At 33.7% G+C, this 24,451-nt stretch overlaps 1 protein-coding gene and 1 long non-coding RNA gene across 15 annotated transcripts in view; one reads left to right on the top strand and one right to left on the bottom strand.

Annotated features, from left to right (window-relative positions):
• Positions 1-372: 372 nt before the first annotated feature.
• Positions 373-12,275, bottom strand: LOC149795055 (uncharacterized). Of its 7 annotated transcripts, XR_016422241.1 has the most exons (5): positions 11,336-11,931; positions 9,642-9,933; positions 8,171-8,330; positions 6,213-6,261; positions 373-2,707 (listed from the first exon to the last, which is right to left on the bottom strand). It is a non-coding gene; the product is annotated as an uncharacterized LOC149795055 (long non-coding RNA). The 7 variants fall into 7 exon arrangements; XR_016422242.1 differs by lacking the exons at positions 9,642-9,933; positions 11,336-11,931 and adding an exon at positions 12,177-12,275; XR_016422243.1 differs by lacking the exons at positions 9,642-9,933; positions 11,336-11,931 and adding an exon at positions 12,012-12,102.
• Positions 12,276-13,594: 1,319 nt separating this feature from the next.
• The window catches only part of LOC149795054 (helicase POLQ-like), a 110,751-nt gene continuing 99,894 nt past the window's right edge, over positions 13,595-24,451 (top strand). For 2 of the 8 annotated variants that reach the window (XM_089964743.1, XM_089964742.1), the window contains exons 1-4: positions 13,674-14,928; positions 15,389-15,515; positions 15,957-16,088; positions 22,300-22,883. In XM_089964743.1, the coding sequence (XP_089820869.1) occupies positions 22,305-22,883 (579 nt within the window). In that variant the 5' untranslated portion in view covers positions 13,674-14,928; positions 15,389-15,515; positions 15,957-16,088; positions 22,300-22,304. Of the gene's footprint in view, positions 14,929-15,388; positions 15,516-15,956; positions 16,089-22,299; positions 22,884-24,451 lie in introns of all 8 variants that reach the window. The other 6 variants (XM_089964737.1, XM_089964739.1, XM_089964744.1 and 3 more) reach the window with 6 other exon arrangements.

Genomic DNA, 24,451 nt, shown 5'->3' with positions numbered 1-24,451 from the left:
CTTGTAATATACACACACACACACATACACACACACATCTCCTGAAATGGAAAATAATTTAACAAAAGTAAATTATTTTGCCTTAATTATCATTTCCCATTAGTAATTTTATTTCTTGGCCTGTGCACTATAGTGACTAATACTTATTTTAATTTTGATGATAAAAATACATTTGATAATTGTGTGAAGGTAATTGTGAGAAGATAGTAGATATACAATCTAGAATGGAAACAGATAATTCAAAGAAAATAATTTCTTTTGATTCAATTATTGCCCTATCTGAAGAAACATATTGTGGATGCTTAGAATTATGACAATGTGTGGCCTATAAGTATGGTCGTATGAACAAGCAAGTAATAAAGAAATATCGTATGATGTTAAATGTTTTATTAATTTTTTATTTCCCACATTAAAGACCACAACATCTGAATACAAAATGAATTTGAAATCATGTAATTAAAAAGATTTCAAATATAACTAAGATAGACATTGCTATTTGCTATTTTTTCATTTCTTTCCTTAATACTTATTACAAGACCTCTTAACATGTGAAACAAGTCTTCATTTAAATGCAAAAGCTCAAGCACCAAAAATGCAACTTCTTAGTATATAAATTTTAATTATGGTTACAATGAAATTAATGGTGTTTACAAATCACAATATAACTCATAGCCTCGTCAGAGGCTGTCCAGGTGTGTAAATTATTGAATAAGATTTGGGGCACAATGGGGGTCAATAGAGGTGGAAGACTGGTAAAAAGTTGTTGAAAATTAAGACATCTTTTATGTACAGCATCTTATCTACTTGAAAACATTATTAAAGCATATACTGAATCAAATGGTAGGAAATTATGAAGAACACAGTACAACTTGCCCTTCATATAGATCACTGTTGTAGACCTAAAGGACAGATATGGTATGCATTTGTAGGCTGGGAAAAAGCCTTTCATAGTGTCCAGGGAAGCCATATAATGGTGGCTATGACAAAAAGCCAATTCTAAATATTTCTAATCATAAAACTGGAGTACAGTTTCTGCATTTATTGGGTATAAATATTGTATGCCTAATTCCTCAATTATTCATTTGCAAACACTCAAAAAAACTTTCATTGCATCATTGTGCAGAGATTTAAAGTCTATAAAGCAATTAAAACCAAATACTGTATACTTACTGAAAAGAAAATTTACACTTACAATGAATGTACCTCAATAATTTTAATCTGCACACGTTTTTTGTTTGCAGAGGTACATGGTACCATTATTTAAAAAGTTCAGTCGAAACACTTAACACGTATACTGTACTCTTACATTAAAGAACTGTACAATATGCAACTGCAAATGGCCTGCAGTCAAGATTAGAAAATCTCAATGAAATTGTTTGGACTGAATACAGAAAATATATACATTTCAAAACATGTTAAACTAGGTAAGTAAATTATGAAACAACAGTGTATTTGTTTTATACACAACTGATTTTTGTTACCAAAAGAACAATTTTTCTGGGAAATTCATCAGACTAAATTTTCACCATGAAATGTTGGTCTTTTGGATGTCATTTGTTTATAAAATCAATAAATGAAATTTATGGTATCCAAAAGTGGTTTACTGTTGCAAAGGCAACGTTCTATCATGTATGTACATATTGTTCACTTTGTTACTTGACAGGAGGAACACATCGACTACCCACCGTTTCGTGCCCATAGGCAACTACTTTCTACCCAGATAGCTACCAAAATATTTTATGTGAATACTCTTTGGACAACAATTATTGCCCATGGTTTGATGCCTGTTCATGTTTCATATATTTATGAACATATATACATATTTAGTGCTTTAAGCCAATTACTGACACAAGTACAAGATATAAAGCATGCACATATAATAATCTAATTATTTAAATAATGGAGCTCCCCCCCCCCCCCCCGATTCTTTCAAATTTAGCTTATTCACTATATGTTCCATATTTGTAAGCTTTGCTTTTAGGGCTGTTCCATTTAAACATACATAGTACCCAGGGAAGGCAGTTTAAAACAAAATATATGTACATTGATTTCACAGATATCATATTAAAATGATAAGAAAATTCTAAACTGCATCAATGGGTGAGTCTCCCACTTTGAAAGTGCCTTTCTGGGTCCCACGTATGTTTTAATGGAATAGTTGTTAATCTGGCCGCCATCATTTAAGTTTAATCAGCAATCAAAAGCAATTTGTAATATGTTTTGATATTTCCTTTACTTTCTTTACCAAGCTGAAATAATGAGCAACATCTTAACCATTATTCAATAACACAATCATGTCAAATGCAGTTGGAGCAGATGCCTTTGCTAAACAAGAAAGGTAAACAATAGTGAAAAATGGAGCTCTATTAATTGCTCTTGCAAAAGAGCAACATTATAACTTGAGTAAACCAGTACTGCTTTGTGAAGAGTGAAATCATAGGAACAACAGAAAGTGTGGTCAGAAATGTACATCCCTTTCAGTATTACTGTATATTGAATTAGCAATACAAATAACATGTTTAGTACTAATAATTGGTGATTCTTGGAAATCTGTGCTGTTGAAGACTTTAGAATTCTGCTTGTGCTCTGACAGACAAAGTAGAGGTCACATTCTCTGTGTAAATCTGCAATCTGTAGCAGGTACATGGATTTCAGTGGAGCATAACTTTGTTCCTCTCAATCATGAGAATGACATTCAGCACTGGATCTGAAAGATAAACCTACAATATTTAATGACAAATAATGCACTTACCAGCCAGAAGAAATCATTAATCCATAAGCAAATTTACTGTATCACTTGCCATATTTCCAAGACAAGAATAAATTTTCAAAGAATCCGTGAACTTGAAAGTTTTGGAGGGTCTTTAATACAGGGGGTAATTTTACAATCAATACTAAGAACAACATATGTCAAACAGTTTCACCTGGGGTAATTTTACAATCAATACTAAGGACAACACATGTCACAAACAGTTTCACCTCCTCCAAAGAAAAGGAGAGTTATATACGATAGTGATTCAGATCTCTAATTACCCATGAATAATCTAAAGCAAGATGTTACTCTTCGATTCAGCTTGTACTAAGTATAACTACAGTAGAGCTGAGTAGCCAGTATCGTTTCAATATTTACAATATAACTTTTCAAAATTGAAACTGATGAAAATGAAAGTTTCTTGTAATAAATATTAGTTATTTATTGTCAATTTCACATAACATCTGCATAAACTGTACTATGGATGCAATGGTCACACCACACCCCTCATTAACATATTTGTATTAATGAGCCACATGTAAACATTTGCACATGAACTATATTACACTAATGAAGAGTTCTTTTTAAAGGAAAATATTGGGTGAGAAAAATAATCTACATTGGGGTTTGGACCGAGACAAGGAAATCCCAGTTGCAGAGTTACATTATATGTCTCCCCACTCGGCAAGCCTTATGGGGAGACAAATAATGTAACCCTGCAACTGGGATTTACTTGTCACGGTTAAAACCACAACATATATTTTATATCTATTTCCCAGAAAAGAGGAATGGATGGGTGAAAATAATGTGAACGAAGTAAGAATGATTTTATTTAACAAACAGAAAATGAATTTCTTTTTTCTGAATTTCTATGAAGGAATGAATCGATTTAAAAGATTTTTTTTCAAATCATTCCAGAACAGTTTTCTTTTTAAAAATTTCATAATAAATGGAAAAAGTTATGACAATTAACATTTCATATGAAAAGTTACTATTATGAATTTGTATGTTAATAGATTTTAGTGTGGATTTCATCAAGAAAAGGAAAAACATTTTTTCTGCAGTATAATTGCAGCAACTTTTTTTTTCTTCACTTTTGGAAACATTTTGGTGAAATTTTTAACAGTTATAGAGCTTAGTGAACTGCATCAAAGTTTGTTGAAAAATCGATTTTATGCTGCCAAATAATAATATAAAGATCATGAAATAAATATATCACTCTTTAAATGACTAGCAAACAATTCATACCGTGACAATAGTATTGATATTTGTATGTAAGAGCATGGAAGCATTATGGCAATTTCACTTACATTTAGCTATGCAACTCAATCAAAAGTTTGTTATTCATAAAAAGTTATATATACCGTTTATGTTGAGACAACATAACTCAATTCTGAATGTATATTTTTGTGCACTGTATGTTCTGGGACACATAGTTTCTTTTCCAGTCTTAAGTTGTGAGCACATTTTAAATCATTTGAAAATTACATGTCGGAAAATGCACTCCATCTTAAATTTTTATTTTAAAAAATATAAAACTGTGTACCTTTTTTTAAATCCATTGCAGCATCATCTCATTAACCCAACCCTTCTCCTGCACATATATGATCCATTCTTTCAGTGCATGAATATCTTTTCAGCTTTGTCATACAGTGAAAATTTATTGTTGGAGGCAACACATCTCCTTAAGCAGAAACTGCATGGACTAAAGTCATTTTATTTAAGATCTGCACCAGTCATGCTAATTTTCACACTTTCAACCACTATGTTTTTGACAGTCCATCTAGGAATGAGATCAAAGCACACTGGAATTTCATCCATGTTAATGATCTTATTGTCTGCAAAATTATCTTCTGTTCTGGCCTTCACAAATTCATCAAATGATTTTATTTTCTCCAAATCATATAAGTGACCCTGGATCATCGATGTCCATGCACGAAGTACTATATTATGTCACTTTAAAAATTGTTTCATTTTTTCATTTTACTTCCAAAATTCCTGTGAATACTGGTCAAATGGAAGCAAAGTAGTTTCCCTATGTGCGCTGAATGTGTGTGTGTGTGTGTGTGTATATATATATATATATATATATATATATATATATATATATATATACACACACATACATATATATAAAAAATCAGCACACTTAAAAGAATCCAAAGTCGGCTTGCTCGAGAAAAACAACCTTTTTATTGATATCCTTCAAAATGTAATTGGCTTAAAAGTATCCAAAGTCGGTTTCCAAGGTCAGCTTGCTTTGCAATAAAAAAATTATTCTTGTCTTCAATATCCTGTTGGCAAAATGACAAATAATATTTTATTTGCAAGATACTGTCATATAATTGAACTGGATATAATACAATCTTGGTTATTTTGCACATAACACTGCATCATGTGTGAATGGCACATACCTTCAAGCAATCATTTCACTTTTTCACTCTTGTTTGTGATTTTGTTGGATCCAGTTTTCAATCAGATAACACATTCAAACCTCTGAGTACAACCAAACATGATTTGTTTCTCTATGTTCATGTCAGTAAACAATGTGTCTTGTGTAATCTGATGCAAGTGAAACATGCTACAGTATAGATGTCTAAGCTACACATAAGGACTTTGTGGATACATTTTCATTAATGCTCATGATGGAAAAAAGAGAGGAATAAGTGATAACAATACAGTGTTAACTTCTTTCATTTTATTATCAAATAAGCATTTTGTTTATCAATTTTAATGCAACATGGGGTACAAATTAAACACAAATTTATTTCACTTTCTAAGTCTTGGAACATATGACCTAGGTATAAAAAAGTTTCACCATAAATTCTAGTACAGGAAATAATTATTTTATTGGGTCCAATATATACAGTTATTATTAAAAGTCAAGTAACACTAATTTATAGCAATATTGATAAACAATGAAGCCTCTGCAATAATAATAATGTATATGTTCAGAACAGATCATCCATTTATTAGAACCATCCCAATTTTCTCTCTAAAATGCTGTGAAATGCAGTAGATTTTTCAAACGTTAGTTTAATTTTTCGATTATATAATATTAAGACAAAAAGTATCCCATAAATATATACCTTGTAATGAAGCAACATTGAACACTGATAAACTGAACTAATTTTTTTCAGCAGTTTAAACTATAAATACTGATGTTATAAAAGTAAACTAAAATCAAAGTGCTGTCAACAATGCTCCTTACATTGCTATTGAGACAAATGATGCCTCTAACTTGCATAATATAAATTCAGACCAAAACTTGCTTTAACTGCATTCAAATACATGAAATTGGAGTGTTATCCATACAACTGAACCTGAATGATTGCAGAAAAAGTGCAGTATCCAGTGTGTTCAAGAAACAAAAATCTTAACATCCAAATCAACATTCGTCATTCTGATTAACTTACCCAAAAAACTGAATGTAATCTGGTAACGCAGCATTTCACTTTACCTTTGATGCTGTAATCCTTCCGAAATTGCCCACTGCCTTTATTGGATCACTGAACAAATGAAAGAAAAAGAAACATTTTGCATTAGATGTCTGAACACCTTGCATACCATTGGTGGAAACAAAAAGGAATCAAAACATACCCATCTTACATAATTTATTTCACCAACATAAAGCAGAGGTCACATTTAATTGCATAAAGAGGTACCAAGTCTATTTGTAACTATCAGAAAATTTAGTTGATTAATATTTACATCTGAGTTAACATTAAGTCAGTACTCAGAATTTAGTCCCTACCTTTCTTAACAAATACCCTGCTGGCCCAATAGTGTACTCATATTGTTTGTTTACTGATTGGAAAGTATTTTAGTTACTCTTTGTAACAGTGTCACTTTGGTACAGTTGTCTGTATGTTAGAAGCTGTGCACAGTCAGTGACAAATCATCTTTTTGAATCAAAACTGTGTTGCTACATGAAGTTTTATCACAGTATTTTGTGCTTTGATTTCATTTGGGACTTATTACAATACTGTCTATTTCTAAGCTTTTTGGACACAGGATGAAAGAGTTCTTTGTCTCTGGTAGAATTAACACACGATATATTTTCGTGACTGGCAATTGTAAGATTCTTTGGTAGACTGTAATCTTTTGGGACATGTCATACTAAGTTTTTTTCTCAGTAAAGTGCCTGTGAACTAACTCTCTCTCTCTCTCTGTACTTATTACCTACAATGAAAAATTGCTTTCACTCCGAACTTTAGGTAAAAGTTTGCTCTACTTGTGATACAGAGGCTATCAACATACTAGAACAGCAGCAATTAAAAGCAACAGCGGTTTATAAACATTCAAACTCATCTGCATAACCAGCATGTAAAGCTCAATATTAAACGATACTAAATCATCACTACGAATACTTCCCCCCAATAAAGATTAAAATTAATACTGCACATAATAATACAATATGTGTGCAACTTATATTTACATGCAAACAATTCAAAGTGAAATATCTAAGACATAATGGAATTAATGTGTTTAATCCAGAAATGCAGCATGTGATGCCTTTAGTGTTTGTAGGAAAAATTAATAATTGTTGCTCATAGAAGGTTAAACGATTTAGTGTATTGGAGTAATCAGTGGCGTCGCTAGGGGGGTGCGGACCGCACCGGGTGACACCATCTCATTGGGGTGACACCAAAATGAAAAATTGCAAATTTTACAGAGCACACACTGCTCGGTCTAGTCGGATTTCATAAGCGGATAACCGATCATAGTTGTTGTTGTTCTAGGGTTTAACGCCATTTTTCAGCGCAAGATAGGCTATACATGGCGGCCAGTATTAATGGTGGAGGAAGAACCCTGGGAAGAACCACCGACCAACGAGAAGCTACTGGCAGGCTTTCACACGTACCCACGCTAGCCGAGCCTTGGACTCGAACCCACGCAGACAGAGGTGAGATGGCAGTGATCTGTAACGGTGAGTGCTTTAGACCACTCGGCCACTTGGGGCCCCCCGATCATAGTTAAATATATGACTAGCAGGCACAGCAGTTGCATCGCTTGGGGGATGCGGGGGGTGCGGACTGCACCGGGTGACACCATCAGAGGGGGTGACACCAAAATGACATTACTAAGGATTCTGTATGGTCTGTTACGGAAGGAGGACCATGGGGGTGACATTTTTCATGTTAATGTTAAAAATAATACATAATTCAAAATGCCGATCCATAGCTTAAGGAAAATGTACCATTTTTTATGACAAATTAAAATGTTCCCACTCTATTACAAAATAAATAATATTTCCCCTTATACACATAATGTATAGCATATATGTTATGAGATGTGGCAGACAACGTTAGATAGCTTTTTCTGTCTCACGCAGAATACGGGATAGTCAGTCACACCCATACTTCTAGTATGGATGCTGATATGAGTCATCTATGATATATCAAATGGAAAATATACCTTTGCAGCATCACATTTTTCAGCTTGTCCTTAGCCGCTGACGCATCTATACACCTTTATCAGAGGAATGGTCATGTTAACATCTTTTTGACTATCAGGTAACAAGGCCCATTTGTAAAAGTCCACATAATTACCCAAATCAGACGAAATCTACACTAATCTGCAAACAAAGTTAACAAAAAGAAGAGAAAATAGTTATAATGTAGAATGATATTTCATGCACAAATGAACTATAATGACATTATGGTCAGCTGTTAAAACATTTAATCGATCCAATAACTCTACCCAAGAACAGTTACACATACAATTTGGTGATTTTTTACCCCCTTTTCCCATTACTCATTGCAAAGCATACATTTTTGTATCCCACCCCTGTGTATGTACACTGCTGAGTCACCACCCCCTTTCCAAGAATAGATGGGACAATTGAATTTTAAAAGATGAAGTTATTAGTACAGTCATTAAAAATAAGCAGAGGTTTAAATTAATACCATGTAAAACAAACTTTGAAAATGAAAGTAGGAAAGTATTAACATCAACTATAATAGTGATACATAGCTTGAATTTTACAGAAATCATAACCAATGCTTTTCTAAGGAAAATGTAAATATATATCTCTAATAATAGTTTTAAACAAGTGACAGCAGCTAATATTTAGTAGACTTTAACTTTAATAGTCAAGTATCAGCCAGTGACTAAAATTTTGATATCAACAGTGGAAAATTGGAATATTATCAACCTTATCATCATTTGGAATAACTGGACCTCAAATTTTTATCATCAGCTTCAATATCATCCAAATCAGGAAAAATAACAGTTTTTTTTCTCGGGTGACAATTTTTGTAAGGTGTGTGCGATCATGTGACATTACATGTTGGCCTAGGATGAGTAATAAATTTAAGACATGCTTCTGAATCTCGTTCTTATAAAAGTAAAAGACAATAGGTGTCAAAAAGGCAATCCATGTGTCTATCCAAATACAATACTGTCCCAGTCTGGCAAGATATGGCTTCACAAATTCGCATGAGGCACCAGGGTCTGGAATGCATAATCCGTTAGAATCATGAGATAAAATAACTGGTCATGTCAGAAAATGAAGAGGAAAATATGTATTCCACAAAGTGCACCATGGGCAATAAAACTACAACATATCACACTTCATAATTTTAAGCAGATATTGGCTCTGCCTGACATGGCATACCAGCCACTTTGCATCTAACTCATCTGCTAGTTATGTTTCTGACTTGACTACTCTTCATAAACATCACAGTTATCAAGGAATATTGACCCCTACCGCTGCAGAACATACTTAGCAGTCACACTGCCACATACACAGGCTAATGCTTTTTGAATTTTTTAAAAAAACCCAACCTCCACTCAATGAATACATACTTTATGCACAACCTATTAGTGTCACAGAAAAAATAAAGCGACTAATCATGTCATTATCACAAGATTTACCAGCACATACATTATTATATATTACACAGGTGACCGCTCTGGTGTCCTAGTGATTAGAGCATCCGCCTCGGATGTGGAAGGTCGTGGGTTCAAACCCTGACTGAGTCATACCAAAGACTTCAAAAAATGGTACTAACAGCAGCCTCGCCTGGCGCTCAACATTAAGAGGTTAGTGTTAGGACTGGTCAGCCTGGTGTCAGGATAATGTGACTTGGTGGGAGATGATGCTACATGTCTGGGGAATGATGCACCAGGGCTAGACATCACTATAAACTGCCACTGCAGACATCTTTGCGATTTGACTTAAAAATTGTTAAAGCTATGTTAAAAATCTAAAACACATACTATAATATACAGGCAATGTACATTTATATGGACTTGTTATTTGTAAAACTCGAACAGTACTGATTGTTACTGTCACCAGATATGGATGAGCACTGATAAGGTTATCATTCAACTTAATGCAACCGCTGAACAGACTTCTGATGAGAATGATCAGCTGACTGTAAAATATCAATACAACTACCATCAAGGTTGTAAAATGTTTGTTTTAGGAGATTTTTTGATGGATTTTGGTACATGTAGGATATGGGCAGATTTGGACCAGTATATAGACCCTGCAAAGTTTTTACATCTACTACTGTAATACACAGCTTAGTGATGTAGATGTATATTTTTTATTATTTACCATTTAAGCCGACCAAAAAGGGTCTTAAAGCTAGTGTAGTTATGTCACAGATATTATAAGAATCAGTCAATTGTTTTTGATTTAAAATGATTCAAAATTTGAATTATTTCTTTCATTTTGTTTTGATTTTCTGTTCACTACTATCATGAGTGCTATGATATTTCAGGTCATGAAGTCTGCAATCAGCAAATAAGTTAATAAAAACAATGACCCTCAAGATATAATTTAAGTCTGGTTGTTGTTGTTTGTATTAAAATGAATTTATTTTCCACTATAAATCAGATAACTGTGGGAAACAAACAATAAACAGATGCTATGTACAGTCCTAGTTATGAAAGGGGAGTTACTAAGATATCGCATATATATGGATGCTAATTATATGGCACTCATTATGCCACCTGTGCCATACAGCAACATAAACTTATAAGAATGAATTAAAGAAATGCATTTGCAAATAACCATCCATGATGGTTGGAGTTGCTCTGGGATTGTTGCTGAGAACGAACATTCAACATGAGCATGAAAGTACATATCAACCTAAGAGTGTTTGAACAACAACCGGTGTTCCAATGAAAAGTAATTAATTGTGTACAATGCAGCTTTCAAGTCAACACCTGTTAACTGCAAAAGCCGCCAAAATACGACATTAACATGCTTCACATTTTGACTCTTATATGCTACCATAGATTCGATCTCCTAGTCCTTGACCATCAATGTAATCAAGTAATCTAACTCTTGTATAACATCATTGGACATTATCAGACAACAAACTGGCTAAACAATTTGTTACAGTGATAGCAATTTTAAGAAGATTTTGATTCTATCTAAAAACATAGGTTAAGAATATTATTTAGAAACAATAATATTCACGGATTTATTTATAAAATATGTACTCATCAGCAATCCTGACATTTTCCCAAAATAAACTGGTGATGCAGAACTAATAACCTAGGCTATGGTTACGTAGTATATATAAGTACATGATATGTGGTGCAATAGATGAAATAAATACCTACCGAAAAGTTCAAATATCGAGATACCACAGAACCAATATCGTCGGAAGCTAGGCCACACCATATTGGTGTTTCCACAGGGGCTCGTATCGCTGCTTACAACTGACCTGTCATACATGTACTATTAGTCAGAATTTCCTCTGACCCTTGTCACCCCATTTTTGATATTTGGATATTTATGTTGGGGTGGATAATAATAACTACTATATAGCACATGTATGACAGGTCAAGTGTAAGTAATGATACAAGCCCCTGCGGGTTTTTCAATGACTATTTTTTTATACCAGTCCTCGAAAACTAATAACGGTAATAAACTTAAAGTGCATTAATAGGAAAGAAATGTAATTGCTAGTACCCAAATAAAATGTAACTTATATCTTAGTAACGGTGTCAGTATAGATAATATTACGAGTACTGCCGTGCAGATAAAATAATGCGATCTTATTACTAAACCACGAAAACTGATAACGGTCATAAATGGGTATGATGCGTATAATGTAGACCAACAAGTTGTTCTCCACCTTTTTTTGTTGGTCTAGCGTATAATGTATAGTTTAATTTCAATTCTAATTTAAAAACGTGTCTATTAAAAAATATAAACGTACAAAGACTTCATAGTTACGGTTATAATAATAATAATAATAACGATAAAAACTAAAACTACTACTAGCGAAATAACCTTGCAATTCAACCAATCCACGAAAATTGATAACGCCACCAATGGCGGTCTAATTTCAAATAGTACTTTAAAAATTGTAACAGTAAACAAAATAAAATGTAATAACCAGCGCTAAAATGAAACCTACAATGGAATTATTAGTAACGGTTAAAGTATATACACTACCGGTCTGATAACATAATACTAAATTTCTAGAAGCACAAGTCTCAATGTCAACGTTATTTTTAAAAAACCACAATATCCAATGAAAACAAAAGTTTCAACCAAATTCATTTGCATATTTGCATAAATGAATATTTAATGACTGGCAGAATTTCTCCATTATCCCAAGTGATTATATTCAGTAATAATAATAATAATGAGGACTTTGTATAGCGCCTAATCTTTAGAAGCTCTAAGCGCTTTACAACATTAGACAACAACTATAAGATAAAAAACATATAATGATATGATCACAAAAACAAATACCATGAAATTAGAAAATATTAAAAAAAAGCATGCTGAGAATATTTAAAGTAGGAAACATTATTAGGTCTTTAAGTTTATTCTTGCAGTCGAAATAAGTGAGTTTTGGGAGCACTCTTGAATGTGATCACTGTCTTTGTGTCTAAGTTCAGTGGTCAATTCATTCCGCATTTAATTAATCCAATCCTAACTAATCTCATATGTTTTAATTAATTAATTAATTAATTAATTAATAATAACATAATTACATTAAAAAATATATAATTTATACTACAAATACGTTAAGGGTATTTATTCATAACAAGTGATTTTAATTATTTATTTCCTAATTGATCCTACTTGTCCTGACATCAAAAGCAAACAAATTCAGTTAAAGTGGATTAAAAAGAGGAATAATTGTTTCATGTTTAAAGCATGATAATTTTATTTATAAACAAGTGATAATAAAGATTATACAAATGTCTTCACTCACCTTAATTAGACATGTTACATGTTTGCACCTTATGAAATTCCCATGTTGTTTCTTCATGCAACCTTTTAATTACAGTAACCTCATCATGTACAAAATGATAAATATTGTTTTAGGACTTGTTAATGAGTAATGCAGCTTTAATACTTATTCTTTTGTTATCATTGAATGTTATCTTGTGAGACAAATCGCAAACCAGTAAGTCAACTTATTTTATTTCAGTCTACAATTTTAAAATTATTAAAATTGTGCATGTTTAAATGAATGTAAATGTTTAATTTCAAGTTGATTGTAAATAATTTTAAATTTGATTTTTGAATATAGCTTATTTAAAGTCAGCATTCTTGATATATGTCAGCATATTAATTATTAATGTCATTTAATTATTTTAGTTTACTAATTAAATTTAAAGAAAGAACGTGATATCATGATACATAGTGATACTGATGTAAGGTTACAAGAAAAAAGTAATGTTAAGTGGTAATTCAATATATGTTTCTTGTTGTATCATGTTTGGATAGTTGCAAATAATTGTTTACTCATTGTTACAAATGCATTCTTCTTCTTATTATTCTTCCATTTGCTTAGTACGTTCGCCGGTGCATTATGTATATTAGTTATCTCAAAAGAAGCTTCTTATCTATGCAGATTACTAAGCTAGAATGATCGGTCCCTCAGCCAATACGAGAACTCGCGAGACAAATCTAGCTAAGACTGATCGCTCGAGGCTGATCGCCAGAAATGAGTTGCTATTATACCTCTTGAGGTGGGTGGGAGACACGTCATTCGAGTGTCCTTTGTAGTTTTCCACATTGTTGAAATTTGCGCAGATATTTAAGCGTTTGCTCTTAAATATGCTTTGCAAATCAAGCAGTAGCTGGTAAAGGCAAATTTCCTTAATGTATCATACTATTAAACTGTTTCTTCTGTAAGCTACTGTATATAACAACGTTCTACATTGAAAAAATATATAATGTGATCCTGTACCAATGATTTATAGTCGAAACTTACTGAAGACAAAAAATATTTTGACCAAAACTTAATAAAGTCAAAACCTACCCTAGTCCTACATGTAAGACCTTGACGCTGATAGCACTAACACAAAAATATGTGCTATGTCTTACATTGTAGGACTAAACCTACCCAAGTTAAAATGTACCTGTGAATGCAAAAACGTACACACTGTAAAATACTCGTGATAAAAATATACCTAGTTCAAAACGTCACCATACCAAAAACGTACCTGGTTTCTGTGATTATTATAAAATATATTAAATTTTTAAATAGTTACCTTACAGTGTTAGTCACTAAAAAAGCAAAGTTTATTTCCAGAGGCATAAAGTAAACCCAAATAATTTGTACCAGTTTGACTTTAGCCAGATGTATGCAGCTTGAATCATTAGTGATATAGCTATGAGGCACATTAATAGTTGATTGGATCAACATCTCGAAATACATCGTTGCAAGCCAATTACATGTGCAACACTGCTATTAGTACTATAGACCAAGTCACGTGGTCATTTATGTGCATTTGCTTATTTTAAATTAAATATACATTGTTCTTTTAAAATGTAACACTAATTTTCTTTAACCAAATTATATCCAATCCTGATTATTGAATGCTTTCCATCTTAACTGTCACCAAGAAACTTCCAGATGAAAATTATCTTTCGCAATGGACATTTACAATATGGCCATGTACTAAACTTTGGTAAAAAAAATAAGAGCACGTCGAGTGGATCACAATCGAAGGTAGTATGAATTTGTTTATCAATATGCATAGCTTTCATTATGACATCACAGCGTACGACATTCAATCTGGATTGTACTGGATCACACCTTTAGGTTCATTTCGTCCAAAAATGTCTATGTACTTGCACATTGCTTTTGCCAAATGCACTTCTCCGGGCATCTAAATAATGAACTTTCAAAGGAAGGTGGATGTATACGAATCCAAATGAAGTGAATACTTACCACTTAAAGGTATGTAGAATGAAATTCTAAAAAATGACACCCATTACTGAAATAGTGTTGAATGCCTACATGACCAGTGTGACTTATACTATAATACTATCATTGTTATCCAATTTAAGCTTTAATCATTCATATGTATTGCTAATTTAACCTTGATTTTGTCTAGTCCTGTACAATGTAAGACCCCATCCCTGATATTTATATTTTGGGCATTAACATATTTATTTGCATCAAGATAATTATACTTTGACATTAATCTGATCAATGACAGTGACAAGTAAACTGGAGAAATATGATGACACCTGCAATAATCCATCTAAATTCAAATTAACTTGTATCGCTTTCTCTCTTGTCAGTCATTTAGGCAGCTTTTGATCATAAGCAGTTAAATGTCACAAAAACAGAGTCACAATCACATGATATTGTCAGTATCATAACTTATTCCTGTGCATTGCTGTCATTTTTGCAGACAGGCGAATTACCATAAAGAAAATTACTGGCTGACAATCTTCTTGCAATAGGAACTCTTGCAGATGTTTGCATGGTAACCCACAGACACCAGGCAGATGATGTGATGGATCATGAATATATAACGTGTAATTCTTGCATACTTTTTTTTTTTTCACACAGGTCAAATGAAACTTATAAATAGTCATATAGATCTACATCTACTGAAAAATTAACACTGTCTTAAAATTTATAGGGGATTTGGTTTCTGTGTAATTGATCCACTTAAATTGGTAGATAAATTTCTTAAGTTGATAAATGAAATCAATGTAAGACTGGCCATGCCTATTCACAACTTAATAGTTGTCTAATATCAAACATAACAAAACTAAACGAAACTAGTAACTTTTCTGAGCTTCAGGATGTTTAACATTTGTTTTAACTTGGCTATGTGTTGATTTGGATATATTTGACTTTGAGTTGGTTATATTTTGATTTAGGTATATTTTGATTGGGGTACATTTGACTCGTGCAATTTGAATTGGGTACAATACTTGTTCATAACATAACATGCAAGATTTCTTTTGCAGGTGTTTGGAAAATACAGAGCACTCATCTCTATTAGACATCTGGAAATATAGGCCCCACAAGCAGTGTTTATCATTTTTGTTTTTGTGAATATCACAAAAGTCAGATACTTACTGGTTGGCAAATAATTAAATGTAAGTAGTACATATGGATACATGTAGATATGTAGATGAGGAAAACAAGGAAAAGTTATAATGCAGATATAGTTAGAAGATGAAAATGACAAACATTTACATGAAATATCATATGAAATAAAGGTAAAGAAACTGCAGGCAATTATGTATCTGAAGAATGTGGTACAGATAAATGAAAAGCAAAGGTACTGTTATATGTACCATCATAACCATGGTGAGATTACAGAGTATAAAATTTGCAGAACATAAAGCATTATGAACTGAACATGACCTCTGTCTGTTTATAGTTTTTGGACTTGTCCATGGTAAAGTACCTTGACAACTTGAGCTTGCCTGAGGCATATCTGAGTTTGTCTCAGGCATTTGGGAAGTGGATTTGTAAAGCCTATTCCAAATCAACACCAGCTCCTTCAGTTTATTAATGTGGCCAAGTGGTCTGATTCATTCACCATTACGGATCAGTGACATCTCACCAATGTCTATGTAGTCTATAGTATTGGCTTGGCCTTAGTGGGTATGTGGGAAAGCTTCTCAATACTTGCCCATGAGTTGGTGATTCTTCCTAATGCATTTTCAGGGTCTTCCTCCACTAAACATATTGACTACCATGTATAGCCTATTATTTGCTAAAAAATGGCATTAAACCCATGAAAAACTTAGTTTATTCTAGTTAACAACAAATGCAAGATCTTACAAAAAATATCTTCACTAAGTAACTATGATCAAAGTTTAATATCATAAAGAATAAGTTGCCATTTTGACTGTTCTTTGTTGCACCATTAACAACTATAGGAGCCTCAACCTGTTAAAATGGGGGCCCCGAGTGGCTGAGTGGTCCAAAGCACTCTCCGTTACGGATCACTGCTATCTCACCTCTGTCTGCTTGGGTTAGAGTCTCGGATTCAGCCAATGTGGGTATGTGAGAAAGCTTGCCAGTATCTTCTCATGGGTCGGCGGTTCTTTCCTGGGTTTTCCCGGGTTCTTCCTCCACCACTAATACTGGCCACCATGTATAGCCTATCATGTGCTGAAAAATGGCGTTAAACCCTACAACAATAACAACCTGTTAAAATGTCTTTTGGAAACAAACTTGGTTATCATTATATTTTGAAACATTTGTTTCTTTGTTTTTTAATTACAAAAATGGATGGTGATTGAAAATAAAGATATTCTACATGTTGTAGTTTAGTTTCATATGTTAAGACTTCATACATGCCCCAGTGCAAGAAATCATGATTATATCAGGCATCTTATACATGAGTTCACAATGATTAGTCTGCAGCATTCCTTATTTTGTGCTTGTTTCATATTAAAATAAGACATAAGTTCCACTGAGCTATTTTACTTAAAAACCATTAACAAGGTCAACATAGAGACATCATAGAAAACTAATTTCCATAAAAGGATGCAGTAAAGCACACAAAAAAGAGCATCAAAAGCAAAATAAAAATAGTGTCATTTACTTGTTCTCAAAGAAGGAATTCAAAAGGGGTGGGTAGACACTATATGTATAGTATAACATGCCACAACTTATCTGTGTCATAAGAATTATTTGTTTCTTTGTCATATTTTGTCCATTAAATCAATCAAGGTTATGGAAATTATTTTATTTGTCCCACTTGATAGTGTCTAATACAAACCCAGCCTTTCTTGTGGTGTTAGGCCGGAGTACGGTTTTTTAAAGACTAGTGAACCATCATCATCATCATCATCAAATCCTTAACCCAAGAGGTCATTGGGGCACCACAGTTGACTTTACAACCAATTTTCTCCATCTTTCCCTGTTCTCTACTGCCCTTTGGGAATCTCCAAATCACATGCCTGTCCACTCCATAATGTTGCCTTTCCACCTCTTGTTCTGTCTGCCTCTTCTTCTGCACCCTGGCACTATGCCTTGCAAGATTGTTTTTGCCAGTCCAGATGATCTTGAGACATGACCGTACTACTTCATTTTATGCCTTTTTACAGTGGTCAAGAGGTCTTCGTAGGATCTGATGGCTCATTGGATCTTGTTGTTGACTTCTTCATTGGTTTGGTCAATGTATCCTTCTTTGTAGATCTGATGTGAGCGTCCATGTTTCACAAACATACAGAAAGATGGATATGACAATCGAGTGTGTCAGCCTTATTTTGGAACCAAAAGCAGTGTTGGTATCTTTCCATATTGGTCTCAACCTTGTTATTGTTGTCTGGGCAATCATGCAAAGTAGTTATGATTTGGAGCCCTCATCTGTGATAATTGATCCCAAGTACTTGAAGCTTGTGACTCTTTCCAGCTTGTGTCCACTGACCTTTATTTCAGCACTGATTCCATTGGTGTTGTTTGTCATCAGTTTTTTTGTCGTTGGTGCAAATCTCCATATTGATCATAATAAGCTACTTGTATCACTGCACATTTAACAGTGAATGGATACATGTGTGTCATGTAAGTCATGCTCCACTCTATAGGTTTTTTCATGCTTCTGCTTTGTTAGACTTTTCATTTTCCTACTCTTAGACTTTTCATGCTCCTACTTCATTAAATTTTCCATGCTCCCACTCCACTAGACTTTCATGCTCACACTTTGCTAAATTTTCCATGCTCCCACTGTAAGACTTTTCATGCTCCCACGTTGTTAAATTTTCCATGCTCCCACTCTGTTAGACTTGTCATGCTCCCACTATTTTAGACTTTTCATGCTTCCACTGTTAAACCTTCCATGCTCCCACTCTGTTAAACATTTCATTTTCCCACTTTGGTAAACTCTTACTCTCATAGAATTGCACGCAATTGCGATAGCTATGTGTGTTAGCTAAACAGGTTCAGATATAGTAATACAGAGTTCAAGAGCGAACAAGTAGGCCTCTGGAGTAAAAGCTATCTATAATTCAGAAAAGCAAGAGTGTGTGTGATTTGGAATTTTAATATAGCTTTAACAATTTTTCAGTCATATTGCTACAGTGTCTGCAGTGTTGCAGTTTATAGTGATGCCTAGCACTGGGGCATCATGTTACAGACATGTAGCGTGATGTCCCACCCAGTCAATTATCTTGACACCAGGCTAACCAGTCATAACACTAACCTCTTAATGCTGAGCGCCAAGTGAGGCAGCTATTGGTACCATTTTTGTAAGTCTTTGATATGACTTGGACAGGGTTTGAACCCATGACCTGCCACATATGAGGCAGATGTTCTAACCACTAGGCCATCGGTGCAGTCCAGAAAAGCAAGAGATACACTGCTTCCTTGTTTTAGCATGCCCAGAGAATTGGTGAATTGGTTTGCAAATTTTCTTTCCAACTGAAAAGGCAAAAACTAGGCTACTGCTGAGCATTGTTTTCTAAAATTAAGATTAATGTTGATAAATGATTGTACAATATATGACTTATAATCAAAAATGGCATATGAAAATTTAATCATCATCAAATTCATACATTTTTAATAAGAAATTATTAGTCCTACAGTATAGGAGTTTCTTTAATGAAAACATTTCTTAAGAAATAACACAAAATATGGTGAAACATCAGCGAATGAAAATGTTCGTAAAAGTCTAATGGTGACAACACTATATAATAAATGACTGTTTAAAATATTTAATACTTGTGTAGGACAAAGCAGATCACAGTACCCATGTGTCAGTGAAAGTTTGTAGCACTGATCCCCTCCCCATCATTGTTAACTCAGAAATTGTTTCCATCACTGTGTCATGCACTTACAGATGCAGGGCCCCGAGTGGCCGAGTGGTCTAAAGCGCTCTTCATTACGGATCACTGCCATCTCACCTCTGTCTGCGGCGGTTCGAGTCTAAGATTCAGCCAATGTGGGTATGTGAGAAAGCTTGCCAGTAGCTTCTCGTGGGTCGGTGGTTCTTTCCGGGATTTTCTCGGGTTCTTCCTCCACCATTAATACTGGTCGCCATGTATAGCCTATCGTGTGCTGCAAAATGGCATTAAACCCCACAACAACAACAACAAAAACTTACAGATGCTGTGGTTGAGGTTTATGTAGCCTATTACTTATGAGTTATTGAGGGACAGGTGTACTATTGTGCTTGCTCAGTTGCTGGTTTCTTGATGTAATTCACATATCTTTATGTTTAGTCAAACAGGCACTATATACAAAACACCTTGTAAATTAAAAAAAGGACCTTGGAAAATAGGTTGCTTAAATGGAGTGGTTTATATTTTATATACTGTATTATGTTTGTGGTGCCTTGAAAAAAAGCATGCTGAAGACAGTGTTATTTAACAGAAGTGACCATTAGAGTAGGATTAATAAAAGGATTGTATATGTTTTTCTTCTGGTATATATATATATATATATATATATATATATATATATATATATATATATATATATATACAGAATATTTCATCTGTTAATATTATTGCTGAAGGGGATATTTGAATAAGTAATAAAAATGCCTTTTGGTGAATATTTTAATTGGAAATTGGTATTTCAATATTCATTATATCATTGATATATGAATGTGTCCACTTGCAATGCACCCAGCAAGTTCCTTGTAATGCATAGTGTCACTTAGCATGTTGTCATAAAGCTGGTAACCCATCAACAACCATGGACAGATTACTCAGCACAATATGGGTACACTCAGAATAGTGTTTCCAGGCCAGAAAAAATGGCACAATGATAATCACAAATGATACATTCTAGCCATTGTCATTACCATTATCTTGTAAGAGAATCAAAATTTTAACCTTTGTTTAAAATGTTGAAAGTTTAAAGTTGTTCAGTCACTCCACTTCACAAAGAATTCACTGTTATTTTTACATACTATTTCTTTAGTGACCATATGAAAATAAGTGGACGTTTTAAACATTTTACTTGATTTTGATAAAAATATTCAGCAGATCTTGTCTTCTTAATGTTTCTGAGGTAATTCTTATTTTTAATTAAATTGCATTTAGCCATTTGTAAATATTTTTAATTACTATAGTATTTAGACCATTGGTTGACTGCAGTGGTTAAACTAGCCATCCAAATTTTAAGTGCAGTGAGCACTCGGTAAACGTCTGATCAGACCTATCTTTCATGACATTTCTCAAAATTATACATATACTCTGTTCAGTTTTCGATCAGTTGTGAATGGCTTCCTTTTCAAACAATTGTCCTAGAATTTGCAAGGTCATAAACTTTATTGCAGATAGAAACATTTGAGTTGAGCAGTAATAAAATAAAAAGGATTTTTAAAAACATTATTGAGAAAAATGGGAATGAGAGAGAGGGTTGGGGCAACTGGATGAAATTGGTGTGGAGACACCTAGCTGGGTAAAAACCAACCCAGACCAGGTATCTGCCAAAATTTCCATGCCCATCCATCCCTAGTACTCAGATTGAGATGTGTTGTGAAGGCTTAGACCAGCAGTGTATGTTTCAAGGATGTATGAAAATAGTTCTGAGAATACCCCTTCAGATAGCTATCTCATGCGTTCTCCTTTTTGACTGGCTCTGCTAATTGTACAGTTGCAACAACAGTGGATTCCATGGAAATGAATGAGTCCATATAATATTTCAGCAGAAGAAATGATGTTTTTGTTTTTGTTTTTAAATGTCATCCTCTTTGTTTTAATTGTAGCAGGATTATGTAGCTTAGCAGTTTTGAATCATTGAGAACAAGTCAATAGGCAATTTGGATGGGTCACTCTTGTTTACAGAATTTGTTCATAATTATGGCTTTATTGCTCTTGATTCAGTCCAAGGTGATGATAGTAAATATTTCATGTTGACATAACAATGAATATTCAAATATAAATGCAGGCTTTGAAAATTATTCATTTCAGTACAAGTTAATTTTCATGGTATTTGCAAGAAATAAACTGCATTATGTTCTGTAAAGCTAATTCTTGTCAAATATACAATGTGACTGATTTGCTTAAATGGATGTTTTCTTTCTTGTTTTATGGCTTAAATCTATTGCTGTATATTCTATCTACATTTATACCTCCTATTGTGGTTATCTCAGTTTAGTAATCCCTTGTACACAACAGTCATGTATAACAGTTGCAATTTAGAGGTAATTTAAAGCCCATTTTTCAGCATAAAAAAGTAAGTTGTCCATAATGGACAGTTTTGCCGGTGCTGGGGGTGACTATCTGTCTATTCATTTGTCTATCACTTTATCTTTATATGTACATATATATATCTATTTCAGCATAGAGATATCATTGTTTATTGCTTCTTTAAGCAAATTTTATTGGTGTCTTTTTTTAGGAGATATGTGTGATCATGAAAGAGGTCCAACCAGAAGAGTTGGAATATCAAGAAAAAGAACATCATGTGAAGAACTCCAGCACTATGAGAAAAAGCAGTGTAAACCTTCTGATGTTGACAGCAGTGAAACTTATGCATCCATGCTACATGTAGAATCAGTAGGATTAAGTGGTCATGCATCTGTTGCATCGCCGCTGCAAGTTTCTTCACCAAAAAGGTGGTTTTGTAACTCATTTGCTTCATCCACAAGCTCAGAAGTTACATTTAATAAGCATGAAACTGCCCCTGATGCACAAAATGTACTGTCCATCAAAAGTGACAGCAATGAAAAATGTACCTTGCAGAGAACTGATCAAATATCTGTGATATCAAGTGATGGTATTTCGACTATGGAAAAGCCAGTGCCAATAAACAAGTTAAATTACAAAAGAGAAACATTCTTGCCAGTATCTACAAAGAACACTGGCAGTGTGAAAAGTGGCAAAGAGTATTCTGCACAATCAGTAGAAATAAACAGTAAAATCGGAGAAGTGGATGATCACAACAAACAAGTTGGAGCATTCCCCAGCACATCAACTCCAAAGGTAGTACCATATGTACTTATAAGTTGAGTCCAACTTAATAACATAGACACTGATCTGCTGTTGCATGCTGCTATGGTAGGTCATGGTCTATGTTATTGGTTTTTCTGATTACTCCTAACAAACTGCATAGACCCAGATCTGCCTAAGTGCTAGTACAAGGTAGATCTTGGTCAGTGCAGTTTGTAGTTGATCTCAAGTTCTTAGCGGGCATATACAGTAGTAATTGGCCTGCCAATTGTTTGATTCTGTACTGATGTTCTACTTAGGTAGTTATAATGAAAAATTGAATGAATGTTAAATATACTTCTGCAAATCTCTGCATTAAATCTTTGGTCCTGTCTCAGAGGTAAGTAAAGACCTAGGACTCAGTTGCACATCCGAATTTGTGAAGTCATGCCTAAAATGTATACATACGTAAATTGCTATAGGCTGGGATCTTATCAAAGTTATGACCCAGGAAGCACAATTTTATTCTCCTGGGGCATGACCCAGGACTTCCATTCAGAACCCAATATGAAGTGTTGTCACATGGGTCGATAATAACAGACACTAACATGAATTTTCAGATGTGTTTGTCTCATAATTATGGAGTTTTTGTTTAAATTTTTGTAATAGAACTCCAACCTCCAAACCCAGGGGTACATAAAAAAATTTAACTTTTTTTACATCTACAGACCACCCTGAATCATATCCCAAGGTTTGTAGTTTCTGTCTTGAATAGTGTACTAGAAAGAGTTGCACAATATTATGCTGAGAGAGAGACTCAGAGAGAGAGAGTGGATCATATAATCCCTGCCTTTTCAAAAAACATGGGGATGAAAAATATCAGTGACAATGCTTAACCATGACATACCTTTTTGTTTATTTCTGTCACTGGGTCAGATCTAGTTGAGACACACACAAAAAATGTTTGCTACCATTTGCTTTTTCCATTCTGATTAACTGTGTGCCAAATAATGCATGGAGACTACATGTGGGTATGAATGTTATCTCATTAACTCGAGCTCTGCTTGTTCTTAAATACATGCATTAACATAAATATGTCTGAACTTGTTGCATTAATACCCATGAGAAAGGTTGAAATATGGTACAAAATAATATTTTCTTTTTTTGCTGAATGTACCATATGTCAATCAACACTTGTGGTACTCTTCTGTTGAATTTCATGTGGTTTATTTGCTATGTGATTCTAATGGAAGAAGATGCTAATGTTATTCTTTTCTTGCCTATGTGACAGATCCTGCACAATTGTGATTGTTCCTTTTCTTTCACTGGTTCATTATTTATTGTTCACTATCTCTGATTGTTTGATGCATTCTTTTTGAAAGAAGCATGTGCTGACAAGGTTCTGCATGTTATTGACCATACAATTAACATGGGAGCCATATGATGTCAATTATGAATAACTGTATCAGTTGCATGTCAGTGATGAAGAGCATTTATGTTGAAGTGAAAATGATTAATATTATAATAATCATTCATAAAATTAAATAAGTAATTGAGAGACATTATTATTGTAGGGATTGGAGTTCACTGGGATATCCAGTTCGGTGTTGGCTTGATTGGAG

This window comes from Sinohyriopsis cumingii, chromosome 7, assembly GCF_028554795.1.
Source record: "Sinohyriopsis cumingii isolate HCF-2022 chromosome 7, ASM2855479v2, whole genome shotgun sequence".
Lineage (NCBI taxonomy): Eukaryota > Metazoa > Mollusca > Bivalvia > Unionida > Unionidae > Sinohyriopsis > Sinohyriopsis cumingii.
The sequence above is the reverse complement of the archived record's forward strand: the minus strand, read 5'-3'. Positions and strand labels throughout refer to the sequence as shown.